At 40.6% G+C, this 20,331-nt stretch overlaps 1 protein-coding gene across 1 annotated transcript; it reads right to left on the bottom strand.

Annotated features, from left to right (window-relative positions):
- Positions 1-4,040: 4,040 nt before the first annotated feature.
- On the bottom strand, positions 4,041-14,863 carry ISL1 (ISL LIM homeobox 1). The gene is made up of 6 exons (XM_032805286.1): positions 14,665-14,863; positions 13,692-13,881; positions 10,628-10,887; positions 8,087-8,373; positions 6,504-6,671; positions 4,041-4,344 (listed from the first exon to the last, which is right to left on the bottom strand). The coding sequence occupies exons 1-6, from the start codon at positions 14,690-14,692 to the stop codon at positions 4,228-4,230; spliced, it is 1,050 nt and encodes a 349-aa protein (XP_032661177.1). The 5' UTR covers positions 14,693-14,863; the 3' UTR covers positions 4,041-4,227.
- Between the last annotated feature and the right edge of the window lie 5,468 nt (positions 14,864-20,331).

Raw genomic sequence — 20,331 nt, 5'->3', positions numbered from 1 at the left:
AGTGTGAACTAAAATAATTCTTTAATAAGAGCAAAATAAGATGTTCATGTGAACAAAACACTTTGAAATAGAACACTGATAGCGCAGGTTGTTCGTTGTCAAGAGACAAGAGCCAGGAAAAGAGCCATAGCTGCTGGTTTTGTTAATTACCATCCGTTTCTTAAAGTGCATGGAAAAACTAGCGAATGGATAGAACAAATGAATGCATCCAGACAATGATTCTCGCTCTCTCGCTCTCTCATAAATCGTGGTACCCTGGCTCACCTGAGTATTCTCAGTGAAGTCACTAGCAATGAACTATTCACATACATTTGTATGGATAGAATTTGTCCCGCAGCGTATGTCTCTCAAGCTCCTGAGGAGGAGGGATATAAAGAAAAATACAAGAATGCAGGAATCTTCTGACAGCACAAGACTTGTTTGAAATTATCTTTAGCTTCATTTTTTAAAAAATCAGCACTTCTTAATATAACTAATTCATCCTTTAACACCCCTCCTGCCCCAAAGTCTGAGCACTAGGAACCCAAAGCTGCCGGGTAGCCTGTAAAACTGAGCCTGCTTGAAGGATAGTTCTGAGGAGGCAGAAGAGTTGGGATGAAACACATAAAGAGAGAGATTTGTGTCGGGAAAAGAGCTCTATACTTTTTTTTAGAAATGCTGCAGAGAATAAATCGTATTATCCAGAAAGAAGAATTCAGAGCAATGAGTTGGGGAAGGCGGCGGAATCATAATGGCAATCTAAAGGCATACGATTAGAAGAGATTTTTAGACACACTCTCTCGTCATATATATAAATTGGGAGTCCTCTTCTTGAGGCAAAACTGTAAAACTTAAAATCTAGAACTAAGCTAAAGAGCTCAGAAAATGTGCTGAACTATGAACATAAACAGGAATCTGATTCTTTTTAACAAAAAATACAACGAATACAAGTAGAATGACACCGATCAGTCTTTTTCACCGCAGTCCAATAAGCTCCACGTGAAACATTTGCAAACTGCAGAGAGAGGTGACATACGTTCATACTGTGGATTCAATACACACACCACACACACACAGATGCAAACGTATACATTGGCATCTCTTTAGCAATTAGGATAAAAGATCGAGATAACCGTAATGAGAGATTCAAAAGCTCAATGTACTAACTCCTAAATGCATTTTTTTTAAAAATCCCCGAATTGGCAAATTTCATTTCAGCTCCAGAAGACTCCATTTAAAGTAGTCCACAAAAAGATATACAAGAAATCCGGGATTGTTTTTCATAAGGAAAAATAATTACACATTTTATCTTCACATCGAAGGGTCAAATTGCCACAAATTCCCAGAAGCTGTGCAGTGGGGAACACGGTGTTCTTTATTCCAGAGCAAACTGGAATGGACTTTTGTACCCGTAGCTGGGAGACTCATGGCTACTTAGAAATGTCAAATTCAGACGCGAATCTTGTATAAATAACAGTTAAAAGAGAAAATCAAAACAAAGCTTTGTAATCCGGAACAATAAGAGACTTGCCATTTTTTTCTTGTCTATAAACTTCTAACGCTCAGCAATATTATGACTAACCCTGATCACCGTGGCCCAATTTTGATTTCAGTGGGAGATTTTCTTGCTCAAGGAGGGTGAACTGGAGCATTTGCCACAAATTAAACATATCACTCAACAAGCAAGTCCAGTGCAACGGTATTCCCCCAGCATTTGCAACGATAAGTTATTTTGTTTCCTGTGTCCACATTAAGAGGGTGCAGCCCGGTCTGGCAGACTTACAGTCTTGTCCTTAACAGCAGCTTATGCTCGGCAAGCGACGCTCTCCCTGGAACTGAGTACTAAATTCCCTCTTTTCAACAGTAGAACATGCATTGAAACAAATGACATAATGACATCCTCACCTCCTCCCCACCCCCCGAAAAGAATTTTACCAACCCTACGATCCTGTGTGAAAATACAAGTGTTACTACTCACACGGTTTAAGGTAGATTTCATATTTATTTAAATATTTATCAAGTATTCAAAAATGTATTACACTTGAGCATACAAAATGAATCCAGTTTCTATCCTTATATTAGACTTTTAACTCTCCGCCCCCCACTGTCGAAATGGTTTGTCTATAGCTTACCTAGCTCGGGGTGAGTGGGTGAGGATGATGGGCGGTGGACGAGGGAGGCTAAGAGAGCATAAGATTATGTTAAGAAAACATGACGCTTTGGAGAAACGGTCATGCAACCCAACCTGTCTTTGTCAGACTCGAAATCTCTGCGTATCCCACTTGTTAAGGATTTATTTTTTTTTAAAGTGAGCCTTTGTCCTGTAATGGCTGTGAGCACGAGGGAATACTTGAACAGGAGCAAAAACCCCTTATCCTTTCCTGCGGTTTTCTTCCCCTCCTCCCTCCCCCCGCCCCAAGAAATCGCCCACCTTTCTAGCTTTCACCACCACCTTCCACCCTTCCCCCAAATTAAAAAAATGGAAGAAAAGGTGGAGGGGGGCGGGGAAAGGAAGTCGAAAGAAAACAAGAGAAACACCAATCGTGAGATTTCACAGCAACATCCCCTCAAATCTATTCCTCCTGCAGCATTTTTCAGTCGTTTTGACAGCAGACACTGATAAATAATAGTCATACTTGACTTACTAAGCAAAATATGTCCCTTTTATCAGGAGCTTATACTTCAAATACAGGTCACTTCAGCAATCTTAACGAGGCTTTGGTATACAGCACTTTCTTCTTATTGTTTTAAATAATACAGCTCAGAAAAGCTGAGCTCTATTGGCTATGTCAGTTCTTTAGGTTTCTCAGCATTGTCTGGTTATGCCTAGAGTAATATCACTTTTAAAGGGTAGGAGAGGAGGGGGGAAGGGATAGTTTGTAACGTTATCAATTGAACGCTAAGGCATCAAACTAGCCCTGATACAGTTGTCGAAATTGAAATTTACAAGCTGATCGTTAATACTTGCAATAAAATATCACACTCCGTATTTTCAATAATACCGACTTTGCATGCAATATTTTATTTCAGGTATTTAGCTGTGAACTTGTAAATATAGAAGAGAGGGAACTTTTATCAGTTTTATTTTTCTATATTTCAAACACTTATTTAGTGAAATAGTCCTGAAGATATAATAATTCTACATATGGCGCTTTTATTTCACATAATATTTAAGAAAAAAAGACAAAAATCACATAGAATTAGACATATAATTCAAAGACCACGGTACAACCTTTTTCTTCTTTTTTTTCCTTTTTTCTTTTACTTCAGCAAACAAAAACAAAAAATAGAGTCAAATGACATGAAAAGTGGCAAGTCTTCCGATAATAAATAATAAATTACTTTATAATTTTTGCAATGCAAGAGCAAACCAAAAAAATTCTTTTTTCCTCTTTATTTCCAGAAAGAGAGAGAGAGAGAAACAGTTGTTTAAACCCATAACTATACACATCTTTGGGGGGGAAAGTTCTTGGACGGACACGATTCAAACACAATCCCGAGACGCTTTGTGGCAAAGTAGAGGTATACCTTGTTGCAATGCTTTATAAGTCGGTTTTTAAATAGGAATTCAAAAACCTGTTTTTAAAGTCGCTTCAGACTTCTCCATAGAGGATGGATCTCAGCAAAACCAAAACCAAAACCCCAGCTACAGTACATGCTATAAGAGACCCAGGAAACAACCCCTTAAGAGTCAACTAAAAAAAACAAAAACATTGCAAACCAATGCAGCTCCTGCTTCCTGCAATGAATCTTTCAACCATGCGGGGCTAGATTGTCTTTTCCTGATGTTGTGAAACCTATTGGAGGAGCTCCTTTTTGGCAAGGCAATGACCAATGAGAAACAGCACCATTCGGATTAGGATGGAGTACAGACAGTCTCTCTAGCTTGGTTTCTTTCTATGTTCAGTCAAATGAAAAGATGCTTCTTTTTTTCTGAGATCCATAAATACAAATCCTCTACGTTTCAAAAACGTCTTTTCGATGCTCCTGTGATCACTGGATATCATGTGTTTATTTACTCTTTTAAATTATTATTATTCTAGTAAGATCCCATGATTGTCTTCACAGTGTTGCTACCATTTCACCTTGTCATTTATAACAAGACTCCATGCACTTCTGGAGCGTTCTTTGCTAGATTCATTACAGGTTTATTAAATACTTTTAAGTTTCAGAGTCTCAACGTGACAACTTCCCCACTCTCTTCAACAGGGGGAAATAATAATAAAAAAAATCTGAATTAATTGTTCCTCATGCCTCAATAGGACTGGCTACCATGCTGTTAGGTGTATCTGGGAGCTGAGAGGACATTGATGCTACTTCACTTCCGGTGGAATTGGAACCTGGTCCTCCTTCTGAAAAATTAACCTGCCCAAAAGAAAATAAGGGGAGGGGAGGGGAGGTTACAAATGTAGTCATAGTTATCAATGAAAGGCAGGAGGAGAAGAAAAAGAAACACAAATACATAAGCAACATGCGCTACAAACGGCATCATCCAAAACCCAGTGAAAACAATGGGAGTTTTTCCGTTGACTTGAATGACTTTTGAATCAGTCCCCAAAACAATTCACTGAACAAAATTGATTTCTAAAACCAAAACGGGCGGCGGGGGGGGGGGGAGAATGACGACAAAAACTGTTATTAATTAGACCTGTTTTCTCAGGTCTTTCAGAGATCTTTGCATTCTAATTGTTTGGGAATTCCCAACAGTATGTTGCAGTCAATTATTTAAGAACTTTATGTGTTTTCTGACATGAAACTGCAAGGCTATTTCCCACTCCTCTTTGTGGTGCATAATACAATAAAAAATGGCACAAAGCTCTATGAGCCTTTCAACAAGCCATCGTCTTCCCCAAGTGGGATGCGGACTCCATGGATCCATATTAAATGAGAGTGAATTGGGTAAAAAGGGTAACTAAAGCCACTGTGAGCTGGAGATCAGATCTTAGTCTAACAGTGTCCATAGTATGGAGAGTTTAGCATTTCTAATACACCCACAATTCAGTTTGCTCCTTCTTGCTTAGAAGATTCTATGATTAAGGCCCTGGCTACATGGCTGAAATTTGCATCAGCCACTTGAACAGTCACTACACTGTGTCCATGCTACAAAATGCTCCTGAGGCATCCATTTTTCAATCGATATGCTCCATTTTTGGTCATGCTGTCATTAAAAATATAGGGCAAATTTTGCCTCCTGGTTACATCCCAAAACATTGAATTCTGTTGCTGGACTTAGTACCCACCAACGGCCAGTCTATCCCAAGGCTTAAAGATCTTCTGTTCCATTAACCCATAATAAGTAAAGCAGACAAAGCAGGTCACTGTTTTGTTTTGTTGTTTCTTTTTTTTTCCCCCCTGCCTACTGGATAGCTTGGTTTAAGCATGGGGAGTAGAAGATGCTCTAGAACCAAGATGATCTATATCATAGCATCCACAGAACAGTCTGCTCAATTACAGGGCATTCCAAATGGACATAGCATTCCATTCATTCATCAGCATCAGAATAAGAGAAAGAACATCATAAAAATGAGTGGATCACTAAAGGGAAAGATCTAGAAATATACATTGGTGTCTCAAACCTTTATTTTTATTTTCCAAGGAATCATTTTGAAAAATTGCTTGACCAATCAAAAACCTCTATGGTAATATTTCATTATTATTTGTTATCACTGTGAATCACTGAAAAACCATACACAACGTACCTTATTATTTTAAAGATCTGGTTTAAACACACTTAGGCCAGGAAATTGAGTTAAGGTTGAACTTCTGTCCTTAATTCACCTTGTTGAGCCTAAGTATTGCAGATGATATGGTCCCATATGAGCTGCCAAATGACGTAGGCATAAGGAAGTGAGTTAAGAACAGAATTTATTCTTAAATTTCTGTCTTCTTGTTGGTTAAGCCAGTCCATTAATATTGTTTGGCTTTTGCATGTGACTATGTAATAACAATTCCCTTTATAAAATAAGATATAATTTCAGATGGGGTAGATATATATATCTGCCTAGTGGTACATACTTAAAGAAAGATTTACACTCTCCCACCCTCCCTGTTTTAAGAATCTCATCGGTCTGGCTGACATATTCATACAGTTGAACTCAATTCTGTACTACATAGGCAAAATGAAAAAAAAATGTGGACCCAATGTTAGTAATTGCTGTTGTAAGTTTACAAAGAGTAAAATGATTTGCTTATAGTTTTTAATGCTAGTCTTTTCCATAGATTTGCTTTAAAATTTTGTGACTATAATTATCTTAATTACTATTTCAGACCTTGTTTATGGGTCTGATCCAAAGCCCACTGAAATCAATAGGAGCCTTTTTACTGACTTCAAAGTGGGCTTTGAATGGAGCCATATAAAATCCATTTTATTCTAAATACTGACATATTGCAATAATGCAAATATGAGGAATGCATTTATAGTCTGGGGTTCATATCTCACAGCACATATACACCAAGTTTAGAGAATACCCAATATTCTGCCCCGTGTATACATTAGCATATTCAGTCTGTGAACTAACACTTACTAGCTGCTGAAAAGCAGGTTGATCTATGTCACTCTGCAATGCGAAGTCACTCAGTACTTTCCAAGGAGGCTGGTAACTCTGCACTTCCACTGGGTTAGCCTGTAAACCCCCATCATGTCTCTCAGGACTAGCAGCCACCATAGGAGTTCCTGTCATCCCTTGAATATTCTGTAAACAACCGACCAAAAGATGTTAATGAGCTTTGTTAACTTCATTGTATATAAGCGCTGAGTCAATAAACTGCTATTCTATCTTATCTATACAGTCGCCTGTATTTACATAGTTAATCTGCTGTGAATGTCTTACCCTAGTCTACTATAGGTCAGCCTATTTCTGCATTTATCACATTGGAAGCTTACTTTCTTTCTCCTTAATCCTTGTATTTCTTCATGCCCGGTTGCCTATAAGGTTATTAACTACTTACACCAAATACCACTGCCTGGCGATGTATGCATGGCAAGGAACAAGAAAGGGTTAACCACCCTGGGTTTATATTTTGCATCCATGCTGGCTTTCTGTGTGACCTTAACTGGATCGCATAACTTCTACGCTACCAACCTCGGGCGTTGAGTAGCTTTAGAAAAACCTTTGTATATTCTAAACGCTACGGCTGTTATGTACAAAATGACTCGGAGCCTTGAGGAACAGTGTGCTGATAACATTGTGTTTTATTGCATTCTAACACCGCAAAATGAATCTCCTTAAATTCCATTTAACTAGGCAGCCTTATGAATTCATAGTCTTTTTTCAAGTCAGTCAATATACTGAATATAGAGGGAATAAGTAGCTGCTTGTGTCTTTCACCAACAGAAGTTGGTCCAATAAAAGATATTACCTCACCCACCTTGTCCCTTCTTAAAAGACTCAAGCGGGGAGAGAGGGGGGAAAGGTTGCAAAATGGAGCAAGGCAACTTGCTTTGCTAAATCTTGCAATTTAAACGCGAGACAGCTTGTTTGCATCATGTGTGCATATGCACACGTATGTAACGCTGAAATTACTGTGACTAGGATGACAAATCAAAATCTTTCCTTTGCATTTGTCTTTTCCTACACTGGGTGCAGTTGCTCATTTATACCAATATGCACGTTATAATATAGAAAGTGCTAAGAAAATGCATCAGATTTGTGTTCTTGATTCCCCCATTGACGAGGGGGAATGCGGTCTTTTCCAGTTAAGGAGTCCATCGCATTTGCAAAATAAATATTACACAATGCTCGGCTTAATTACATCCCCTAAACTCTTCGGGTCACAATTCACATTTACTCTAATGCACACTGAATCCTTAGCCCCACCAAAAGGCGTGTCCGCTTGAGCAGGCGGTGTAATCCTCTTGCTATGGTCTATTTTAATTGCATTGAAAACAGAATACGTGAATAATAATCTGAAGGCAAACCAACTTGTACCACATCTGTACTTTTTTAAAATGGAGCTCTCACATAATCAGCGGCATTTATCTGCCCAGACAAAACCCAACCCCAAAGAAGGCTGGTCAGAGGTGGTCTCGGTACAATTTCAAGATCAAAGGATCATTTCCACTTCAGGAAGGAACGTTCCATTAGGATCACAGGCTGCAGCCACTTACAGTTTTGTCATTGGGCTGCTGTTGCTGAAGCTGCTTCATCATGATGCTCCTTTTTTTGTCCTTGCATCGCTTGTTTTGAAACCAGACCCTGATGACCCTCGGGCTGAGGCCAGTCATTTCCACCAGTTGCTCCTTCATAAGCGCGTCGGGTCTGGGGTTGGCAGCGTAGCAGGTCCTCAAGGTGTGAAGCTGTTTCTCATTAAGCACAGTTCGGACTCGGGTGGTCTTCTCCGGCTGCTTGTGGACGTGGGGTCGAAGAGCGGGCTGTCTGGCAGAGATAGGTTCTGCTGCAAAGGAAGGGGAGAGGAACGAACAGGACCCCCATAAGTAAGAGGCAGAGAATCTACAGAGAGTCAGGGAGTTCTGGGGTAGATCCTTACTGAAAAGGCCATTAAGGCATTCAGCTGAGTTCTTGTCCTTATCTCTCCCCTACCAGCTGATGGAATCACACCACAATCGGCATTTTTTACTGTACAGACAAATAATTGGGGTGGGAGGACAACAAACAAACTGAAGATCAACCCTATATTATCTTTGACAGACAAGGAATATTCTACTTCATAACTGGCAAGGGGTGGGGGGAGTATTTATTTATGGAGAAACCACAAAAGTGGATAGTTAGCTTAAAAGTTTTAAGCATAATTCGTGTGCCTGCCTGTTGTATGTAGACTCTATCACAACAGTGGCCTGAGACCTTGAGCGCAATTACATGCATCGGCTACCAACAGTTTTACACTACTGCTCCAAAACAAAGCAAACCTATTCATTGTAGAAAACCTTGTATGTGAAAGGCACATCCCAAGAGAAGAGGCTGTTTGTGAAAGTGAAGGTTCAAGGTGAAGTTATGTCACTGTGTCCCTTAAAAATCTAAAGGTATTGCAAAATCATAAAAGGGGAAGGGAAAGCATGGCGGTTGATTATTTTCACGGAAACCGTCGGGACATGCAACCAAATGGACATTGTCAATCGAAAGTTAGAAATACATCGTTTTACTGATAGTGCATAGATTCTTTTTTTCTTCAGAAATTAAATTTACTAGAATACCCTAAATGTCACTTGGCCAAAAATAAAGAGTAAACATTACTAAAAGCTTGGCCAAGGAGTGTTCAATTTTGTCCTGTAAAATCGGGTTTCTGTTTCTCCGTGGACACAACAAAACAGCAAAGACATTCGATGAAGACCGAACAAGATCCCCCAACACTGGTAATTTTGTAACTGCAGACACAATATTCCTTACAAGACATGCACAAATATGCTTGAAGGGATCTGCATAATCTGTCCAAAATTCTGGAATGATTAGCTATATGTTTCTCTGCTATATATACGTAGGTCACTTGAAAACCGTTCAAAAGAGGCAGCTGTGCCCGTAGAAACGTGGCTGGGTTTGTAAATATCCCTTAGCGTTAGTTACCTGAATAGCAGTTCTCCATTCCAATCTTGTATTGTTTATTTGTCCGTGAAAGCTGTTCCCCTTCCTAAAGCTCAGTTTCTATAAGTATCTACTGCACAGGTCGAAAACTAAAAGTGTAAGTAAACCTCTATGTTGGGTCGAGTCTAAAGTTGCAACGCGCAGTTTAAGATGAAATTCTCATCAAATCACATAAAACGTTTCAAGAAGGCAGAATCACTTTAAAAGGCAATTAGTGAAGATTAGCTTGTTGACAGTTTTAAATTACAGCCTAAGTGCTCGCTTGCAGTTATTAAGTCTATCCCTTTTCGGACCCCCTTTCTACCAATGTTTTAAAACAACCTATTCCAAATGTTGGGGGGGGGGGGTTGGAGGGGAGAGGGGGTAAATGGAAAGGTATTTGTGATTTAATATAGAAGTACTATATAAACATTAGATTATCTATCTAGCTATCTATCTAACCAACCCACTTTCAAAAGAGGAAATATATGCCCCAAAGGGTCCACTGGTTCTCCCAGGGCTCTCATTAGACAAATGCACATACAACACCTTAGGTATGTACTTCCAGCGAATCACTAGATTTCAAAGGTTTTAATACTGGCTTATATGTGTGTGTGCACAAATATTTATGTAAACACGAGATTATATACACCTATAATATATTAATGTGTTTATATAAATACACACGTACATATAATGTTTTAGAGCTAGACATAAAATGATATGCTTTCGGATATATACATGGGTGTACATAGATATAGACAGGTGTGTGTATACCTGTTCTGATGTCATATGTGCTGTTATATTGTCATCTAGATGCGCATATATGGACAGTGATAGTTATAGCATTTCTATAGGCAGGCTCCTCTATATAGAGATCTACAACTATGCCTGGCTTTACACAGCACACACGTGTTCTATAGAACACGCCAGACGCATGCATGCACATATATGGCTACAGAGCTGTATGGTACACACACAGAGAGGCAGAGGAATGAAGGAAGGGCTGGAACAAAGCCCTGGCCGCTCTCGCTGCAGAGCCGATAGATGCACAGAGTGGCTGTGGCCTGCAGTCGCAGCAGCTCCCTCTCTCTCTCTCTCTCTCTCTCTCTCTCTGTGGACTGGAGGAGTACCTGCCATCTGCAGCGGTCTGGCGGGATGAAGAGGGCTGAGCGGGTCCCCTGCTCCCAGGCTGGCCCTCTCCACCACGTCGTGGTCGGCTCGGCAGAAGAGGCCGTCCTCCCGCAGCGCGAACTCGTCCCCTGGGATGAGCTGGCGGCTGCAGGCCACGCAGCGGAAACACTCGATGTGATACACCTTGGAGCGGGCGCGCATCACGAAGTCGTTCTTGCTGAAGCCGATGCTGCACTTGGCGCACTTGATGCCGTATAACCTGAGCAGGGCCCGGCCCAGAGACAAGAAGGAGAAAAGAGGTTTCACCCCCAGTCGTGTGCAGCCCCCCGGCCCTGCTCCACTCGCCACACGCCGCCCGCTAGTTAAACAAGCCTTTATAGCACAGAAGCTGGAACGAGAAAGGAATAAAACGGATTCAGTTACCGCCAATGCCTAGATCTCGCCGCTGTGAAAGGCTGCAGAGCTCAGACGACACCCCCCCTCCCAAGGCAAGCACCACTGGGGGGGGGACACAAACACAAAACCTCAGGAAGGATTTTCTTTACCCCTGTCCTGCCCCACAGCCTGAGCCGCCCAGCAAAGGGGGTGGCGGGGGTGGGGCACCAGGCGCTTTCACACTGGGCTCAGGGCACGTTGGCTGCCCCCACGCTGCTCCAGAGCTGTAGCAACCCGCTTGTGTATAATATGTAAAATAAAGGCTGGCTCCGATGACAGAGAGTGACACCCATTGCACAAACACAAACCTATTAGCCTCTTTTTTTTTTTTTTTTTTTGAATGAAACCTTCAGGAGTTTTGCCGCCTCCTGCACACTAGGGTTTCCAGTAGCTAGAGTTTTACTTTTCCCTTCTCAGGACACCGAAGGAGGAACTTTTCTGGGCACTACAGGTCTCAAGATTCTTTCTACCTTCCGCCTTCTTTCTGTCGCGTAACTTTTGTATTAAAGTGCGTTTTAAATGCTGCGGCGTTCCAGCCTTTCTCCTAATTCAATCTTTGCACTCTCGCCACCAGCACCACCTTAAGCTGAACGCTAAAGCCTTCAGACACAAACGAAAGGAAAACTTCCTTACTGATATTTCAACAGAGCAAATAATTCGCCTCTTTGTTTTATACCTATCTTTAATAGCTACTGTGTTGGAGCTTGAGTCCTCTTCGATACGGAAAGAGGGGCACATTTCAGGTAGCAGTATCTATCTATATAGACACACAGTTATATTTCTATCAGCTGTAGTCCTGAGTCATATTTCACAGCTTCTCGGTGTATCGGCTCAAACTGAATATTATTTAGCTAACCTCTTTGATTAACAAGGCAAATTAGTATAATTCTAAAAATATATGCCCACATACCCATATACGAGTTCACACACTCCTAAATAGTTTACAATATATACACACAGAAACTCTTCCAAATACCCTCTATAATGCACACAATCTCTGTGTTGTGTGTATGTCTAGACACACACACATATTTACACCTTATTTGTGTGTGCACGTATAGCAGAGTGTGTGTCACACACAATGTATTCAATTTCTACTCACATCTAACACTTCTGAATTATAAAATCTCATGAAAAATAACGAAAGAACTGCTCGATCTCCAAATATTATAGCTTAATAGGTACAGAAGTTATTTTTTGCGCATATGCTTGACAATTTCATATTTGCTCAGCGTCTAATTCAAGGTCGCCTAGCAGAGATTGTACACTTTTTATTTTAAATAATTTGAACAAATGAAATTTGTTCTGCAGAAACTTTTCAAAGTTGAAATTATTTGCTCATCTCCCCTACTCAGTGAAATTCACACAGGAACAAAACCACCAGGTCACACTCCTAAACATTTTCTCTCTTTTGAAACTGGGAAAGAGTCAAAGAACAATGTTAAAAAATAAATAAAATAAAATAAATAAAAACACCGCTCCCAGACACGTTTAAAAGTAAAGCTAAGAACGGAGTGGATTGTTCTCAACATTGCAAAACTTGGAGGATAATTTCACAACGTGGCTTTAATGACCCAACTATTTATGATATGTGCATTGGAGGAACTCAAGTGGTTTGTTCTAATTCGGAATTAAAATGAATCTACAAAGGTATCTTTAATGGGTGATATTTATTCCCGAAATTTTCTGTAACAATGTTTTGGCCATACAGCATAGGTAATATACAAAGTTCTGCTATACACAAACCCAGCAGATGACACCAAAGGCTAGCAACAGATAAACGTGACCCAAGAGCGCAAATAATAAACACCCCCAAAGTTCTGCTTTGGTTTCGCTATAGTGTTAGGATTGGCAACTCTCACATTTTATCAGTTACCAGATTTTAATGTGAGGAAGGAAGCAGTTCCATTATCTAAATATACCCAATTGTTCGCGAACAGATGATGGGCAATTTGATCTGCTCTGTCTAATTCATCAGCACAGATAAGATAAGAAAGAAAAGACAGTCAGATATCACCAAGGGGTTAATATTTAAAAAGATTACTTGCCAGTTATTTTAGCAAAGAAACATTGTAGTCTATCTTTTAACCTTACAAAAAAAGGATCTTCCTTTAGAACAGAATTGTAAACTTCAACTTCTTTTTTTTAAATAGGCCCTGCTGTAAACAGGTTTATTTGTCCGTTCATTTTTTTTTTACTGCATAGATGTTTGAAGTGTCTTCATTCTGTATATGATTTTGCCTTCCCGTAACTCATACAACAAACACACAGAGATGCAGGTATGTGTTTAAAAGCGATCAGCTCTGTGCCTAAATAGCTATACTATTTAAATAAACATTTAGATGCTATCCTGCTTTGTTAGGACCATAGCACACATTGCAGGAAATTGTGCTTTACCAAGAGAAGTCCTTACAAACCCTAGCTATTCCTGACTTTTGAGTGTTTTATATTTTTCATTTTAATTTATGGAATAAACTTGACTAGAACTTTTCCCCTTGCACCTTTGGAGAACTAACTTTTTTTTTTTTTTTACCAAAAACCAAAACAAAACAAAAAAGCCTTCTCCCTCTGTCTGTCTCTATACACAGTAAAATCTAACCAAATAATCAAACAGCGTAAATGGCGTACCTGATATAATCTCTTTTACAGTAGGTTTTGCCATCCCTAACAAAGCACGTACAGGTCTCGTCCAAATACTGATTACACTCTGCACACTTCAAACACGCCGCATGCCATTCCAAATCCGGAGAAACCCTCAGAATATACTGATCGTGAATTTGATTGCCGCAACCAACACATAGGGAAATCAGACGTTTTTCTGAAATGAAAATAAATACATGATTGACTAACCGTTTACTCTCCTACAGAGATAAACACACTTTTAGTGTCGATCCCTTATAGGGCATACTCTGGGAGGTTTAGACTTTTTTTAAAAGAGCATTGCACTTTTGGATGGTAATTGAAGTGTGCCATCAAAACCTTGCCTCATTTAGAAAGGAGGCGGGGAACGTATGTTAAAATGCAGATGTGAACAGTCTTCTGTGTGAAGCTTCTAATTTTGCAAGCCTTGCACACAACCCAAAACTCCCTCGTTTTCCATTTTTCTTCGCTCCAGGGGAAATCATTTTATATATAAATAAAAAAGGGGTTGGCTGGAAGCGTTGGGAACTGAACGCATGGATGTTTAAACCCCTCGCCCGTATAACACAGGGCTCGATATTGTGAGCAAGCTTAGACAGCATTCCAGTTGTCACTTGTTCTCCTTCGCACGCCTAATGCTAATTCGCCTAAATGGGCTAGGTGCTGTATACTCAGGCAGACCCACTGGAGTCTAAGGCGAAGATAGCTAAATCTCCAGGGCAGAAGTACCATTAAAATCCTGCCTGCGACCCAAACTTTAAAGGCGCCCAGGACCCAAGGCTATGGAAATACAAGGATAAGAGGTTAAAACACAGCAAGCATGCAGGCATGGCAACAAAGGCACCTTCTCAACCATTCCAGGGAAGTTCAGATGAGCAGCTCATAGCAGCTCCCTGCCTGACACGGGTACAACAGACAGCACATTGATTCCAACAACAGTAAAAAAAAAAATCCTCCTTACTTTTTGGTGGGTCTCCCATGTCTCCCATATCTGTAAGAGGAGGTATTGTCCACAGTGGAATGGTGGTGTGCGCTTTCGTTTTAAGACCCCAAAGTAGGTTTTAAAGCGGTTGCTAAAAAGAAAAGCAGAGCGCGAGATCTGGGCAGCAGCCGGGCTGCAGAGGCGCTGCTGGCCGGGCGGCACTGCCCTCTCTCGCGCTGCCGGGCAGTCCAGTTTTGCCCGTGTGCTGGGACTGGAAGAGGCGCTGCGGAGCCGGACTCAGCGCTGATCGGGCACTAGTCTCTTCCTTATCTCTTACTCAAACTTCTCTGCTCCAACTCGGCTAGATCTCCATTGGCCTGACGTAACGCGCGGGGACGTCAAGCCTGTCCCGCGCCGATTGGTGGAAGGCAGCGCAGAGCAGCTGTTCTGATTATCATATTTCAGTCGCTGTAGCCTTGCAAAGCTGCTGCGGCGGCTCGGGGGTAACTTTCCCACTCCTCATTTGTGTTCCCCTTTAGACTTTATTCTTTCCACTCGTCCTCGGGTCTCCTTCCGAGCGCCCCTGGTACCCTTCACTTTACAGTACTGTCTTTGCTCCGTTTCTTGCTGCGCTTGTCAGATCCCCCTCCCCACTGAACTTTTTTTATGGGGGGGGGGGTTGTGGCTATTTAGATTTCGCTATTTATAATTCCATAATTTGGGGGGTGGCTCCAGCTATTTCCTTCCTTGGTATCTGCCTTTGCCAGGCAGCAGAATTTGCCCCAGTTAGATGCGGGGTTCACCTACTTTTGTTAGGGGATAAAAAAGAAATGCTGTATGAAGCCACATATACAAGGTTTAATTGTCTTTCCCATTCTCCTTTTCCCTCTTGCAACTGTGAATAACTGCTTTATGGATTTCTGCTAAACACGAGATCGAAGAAGATGATACAAATATTACCTTAAACTGGCCCTCAAAATCTATCCTTTCTATTTTTCCCCCTTTTCAATTCTTTTTACGTCTCCTTTAGTTTAAGCCGAAGTTTAGGTCTATCCACTTCCATCGGTTCATAATGGATATACACGTACAGTAAAGCTCAGAGAGTCTCTCTTCGTGGCAAACGTACTAATTTACGGGGCCCCACGTAATTCTACCCCCTTTTTACCATGTTTTGTCTGGATTTACAGCAATGCAAATGCTGGAGGTAATGTAAGTCTTTAAATGTACCTCTTTGAGAAATGTGGAGCATTTCATTAAGTTACTCAAGGGAACTAAAATATAAGAAATATTGTGTAGCTGGTCCCCAATAATATTGTTTGTGACTTTTCAGTTATGCGCATCGGTACACAGGCATTCCTAAAACTAAAGTCCTCGTAACTTTAGGGCCATGGAACCTTCCACAACCAATTTCAGTGACCCCTTCAGGGGCTGCTGGCTTAATAAGTTGACTCTCAATTATTTAAAGCTTTCAAATCTAGTAAAACACGTGCATATTTTTAAAGTTTAAGGCACCCATTTATTTATATTTTTGCAAAATTCAGGCTTTGATCATACTATGACCTGAACCTCTCAGTTGTTAAATATGTGAAGCTGTATCCTCCTCATACCGTTATAACTCCACTATGCAAAATGAAACAATACCTTACACAATTCTTTTAGGGTTTGTTTGGAACCCGCTTCTGTCTCGTTCTATATGGGTTCTTATACCTCCATCATCACTTTACTATCTAAGCGGCTTCCAGCTGGAGGCTTCTAAACAATGTTTATCAGCTAAATGTTTTCTCCCCCGCCCCCAGGGTCCCTTTCTTTTAAAGGAAACTGACACTGCAAGAGTTTGGATAAAAGAAAAAAAAACAACAGTCCAGCTAGACTATATATACACGCACATGGAAACTATGTTGCGATGGAATGGTCGAAACGTTATTCAATTTAAATGTGATGATTATTATGCTACTACTAAGCAAATGATCTCGTAGGAATCCTAGCTTAGGCTGAAAGATGTTTTCATTTGCAATGTGGAGGGTGTAGGTAAATCTAATAGAAAGGGATACTAAGATGACCATCTTGGTAGGAGTTCAAAATGTCAGAAGACAAAGATGTTGTAAATACACACAACTCACATATTTAACATTTAAATGAACAATTGAAGTTGCGACTGGGTGACCATTTAATTCTTCTCGAAACCGGCGAGGTTTTATTTATTTATTTACTTTTTTTTTAAAATCACCTCGGCCCCACATTGCGGTGTTTTTGCTCTGTAGTCCAGCAAGCAATGACCAAGAATTATTGCTGATAGCAATTCCAAACAAACAAGCTGGCATGGGGCTGGGGCAAACTTTTAATAATGGGCGATTTCACATGAATACACTTATTTTGTGCACAACTCACACACATACTGTAAGCAACTATCATCCACTATGAGATCTGGTAGGACACATTCCATAATTGAATATTAAATATATACATCAAACCTATAGTCAGTTCAGGGTGGGGAGAGTCATCCTCACTGCGGAATATTTGTAAGAGTTTTGTCTGGGACACTAGTGGGGAGATATCAGGCCGGTGCACAGGGACTGTAAAATAAAAAGTGTAGCATGGAAATATCCCAATAAAAATACTAGCACGATCATTTGATAACCTTCGCGCTCACATTTTGTCTTATCACTGATTTATTCTCCTTTTCAGACCTCTCTCTTTCTCCATCCTTATAACATTTCAACCATTACCCATGAACAAACCAACCAACCAAGAAAACCCACTCACACGCTTTAAAAATGTGGCTGTTGCAGATTAAATCTAGTAGTGATTAGCCGTTTAGACAATATTTTTAATCACGGTCGCAGCAGCGACCTCTTGTGTTCAAAAGAGGCATTTATCCCTGTAAAGTCACAAGCGCAGGCACATTTTTTGACCTTTTGTGAATTTCTACGTCGGGTCAAAAATAATTCCTTATTGAACGTGGCATACTAATGAACCTCCTCCGGGAGCAAATAAATGGAAGACTTTGATGGACCACACATACAAAAACACGTGTAACTTTAAAAATGTGCCCGATCTTAATTATAAACATTGAGGGGGTTTACAAGTGACTTTAATATAGAGGGGTCTTTTCTGTGCCGGGCCCATATGTTCTTTTCCCAGAGATGGTCTGCATTCTTCTCTATTTGCCTAAACACGACGAGGATTACAATCAGGAGTCCATTTCTGAAACACTGCCTCTGTTTTCCAGTGGAACACCATTGTTTGTTTGAAAATAACCCAATCTGGTTTTAATTCTATTACCACCCCCTCCCCCTTTTTTTGGAAATACTTCTGGCGGAGGTGATTGAATTTTAAGCTAGATCTTTGTAAATGATGTGCGGTAAGCGAGAAACCTGTCTCCGCCCAACAAACCAGGATTGGGAAGGAAAGGAGGGATTTGAGGCTTTGATCAAGCTTCCTCCCCCCCCGCCCCCCAGCTACTGATTTGCTTACTGTGTATTCGATTCGCGTTCCTGTGAAGGCAAAGCTCTATATTTAGCCAGCATCAGAATCGGGTTTAAGGGAGTGGAATAATGAGTGGAACTGCCAGTTTCAATGAGTAAGGTATTTAGAGGAAAAAGGTTGCCGCAGGATCTCTTTTATGATACCAATAGACACGTGATTGGGAAGACATAAAACGGGATTTGTACGTATTTTAGACACTTCCGAAAATCTGTTATTTCTGTTTGTTCCTTGTACTTTTCTTTCCTTATTTATTTACTTGGGTGGGGGAAAGGGGGAGAGGGGTCGTCTTCTGACAAGTGTATGGCAATACAAGCAATCAATAGCTTTCACCACGGTCAGGGACTCCGTTGAGATTATGTGCATTTAAAAGAAGCGGCGATTAACCCTTTACATTCCATAAAGAATGTGTATCTATTTATACATACAAAGGCACAGGTATGTATTTTAATAGCGGTAAAACTACAGGAGATTCATCCACTAAACAAAATAATTACAGCACTTGTCTCAGAAGACAACATCACGGTTGTTGTTTTTTTAAATATATATCTTCACGAATGTAAGGGCAGCCAGTCATTTTGATTTTAGTAAAGGGATGCGGTAATTTAGTTCACAACTGGACTTTGAGCCTGAACTCGAATTGTGCAGACACTGCGTTGAATCCTTGTTATATTTTTAATGAATGAGACTTGCCTTTTAAAATGCTAGACCGATCACCGGATCTAATCTAGTCTTTCGGCGTAAATGTACGAGACTACCGTTTATTGACATTCTATTTTATTCAGACAGTAGAGGAAAGTCTCCACAGAGACAACGTTTGATTCTTTGCTATAGTTTAGATTCTGGCGGAGTATATTTGTTTTTCACTACAACACTACCGTAAAATACGCACGCAGAGTTATCCGACAGTTTATTCAAGCCTTAAGAATTGACAGTGTGTACTAAGGTCAGTTTAAAACTTTTCTGTAACGCTTGGGACCAGACAGACGATTCTAAAACAGAGCGGATTGAATCTGTCGAGCGGATTTGGACTCCCGAAGGTTCAAATTTATTTTAATTGCATCATGGAATCCGGGATGTGAATCAGGCTTGTGCCAATGAAACATGCTGAGGAAGGGTTTTTGTAATATTGAAATACAAAACAATGCAGGGGAGAAATCAATCATGAAATTTATTAGATTCTCCGGAGAATAGGGCTTGATTCTCCAGAGGGGTGCGATCTTTAATCTTCAAGCCCTGGCTGCTGAATGTTCAGAAGAAATGTACCATATCAGCACTAAATCTATCAAAACGCAAGAAAAACTGTCAGTGGCTTTCTGGAAGCTTAGAGCCTCCTCGAGTTAATAACACAATACGGTTTATTAAATCGTCCAACCACTTAAAGAAGTAACATCCCTTCCCTACCAGATCTGACAGCATTAAATCTATCACTAAACCGGGCAGCTAAAACGTCCCTAGGTTTAATCCAGGCAGAAACTGGAAATCTATAAACAAAAATACATGGAGGAAAGTAACATCTTGCACTGGGGCAAGAAATTTCATCAAGCCTTCATCCAAAAATGTTCCTTTACAATGGTGAGGTTGGTTCAGAAGCGAATGCTTTAAAATGAGATAATCTCAAGGAAAGGTTTAAATACACTGATTTGGTCAGTGAAGTGTTACCTATACTTAGTATCCATTAGACGCGATCGAAAACGTAGCTTTGATATTTATTGCTTTAAACTTTCCCCTTTGTTATCTTTCCCCACGCCAGGAAGTGTACGAGTAAAGGAAATGAATCGGGGACCTTGTCTAGAAATACGTGGGAAGAGCGTGTGTGTGTGAAACTTTAGCGTCTGATTTGCAGTCCTTACTCAGGACAGTTTCCCATTGACTCCAATGGGACTAAGAACCGCGGGATCTGGCCCTTTTGTGGCTTAAATATGCCAGAGAGAGAGAGAAGGATGGGTGTTTGGCATCTTAGTCCCTGGCGCAAAGACATACATCAGCTCGAACTGATGAACTCTTTGCTTAATAACTAGACAAAAAGACTTTGAAACCACATCTCCGCTTGTAAAATTATTAACGTACCGATAGGTAGGGAGCAACTAGTGAGGAAAGAGGGAAGGGATCAAAATGCGAAAAGCTGGTCTCATCCATTTTCCTGGGGGTTGAAGGGTGGGGTGGGGTCTGTAAGCATGTACAGTTATATTTGAACATGCTTCATCATAACACCCCCACGCA

This window comes from Chelonoidis abingdonii, chromosome 6 (assembly GCF_003597395.2).
Source record: "Chelonoidis abingdonii isolate Lonesome George chromosome 6, CheloAbing_2.0, whole genome shotgun sequence".
NCBI classification, from domain to species: domain Eukaryota; kingdom Metazoa; phylum Chordata; order Testudines; family Testudinidae; genus Chelonoidis; species Chelonoidis abingdonii.
The sequence above is the reverse complement of the archived record's forward strand: the minus strand, read 5'-3'. Positions and strand labels throughout refer to the sequence as shown.

Coding starts and splice junctions, on each gene's coding strand:
- ISL1 (XM_032805286.1), bottom strand. CDS start 14,692: ATGGGAGACATGGGAGACCCACCAAAAA. Junction 13,882..14,664: donor CATGGGAGACCCACCAAAAA/GTAAGGAGGATT, acceptor TTTTCATTTCAG/AAAAACGTCTGATTTCCCTA. Junction 10,888..13,691: donor TGTAAAAGAGATTATATCAG/GTACGCCATTTA, acceptor GGCCCTGCTCAG/GTTATACGGCATCAAGTGCG.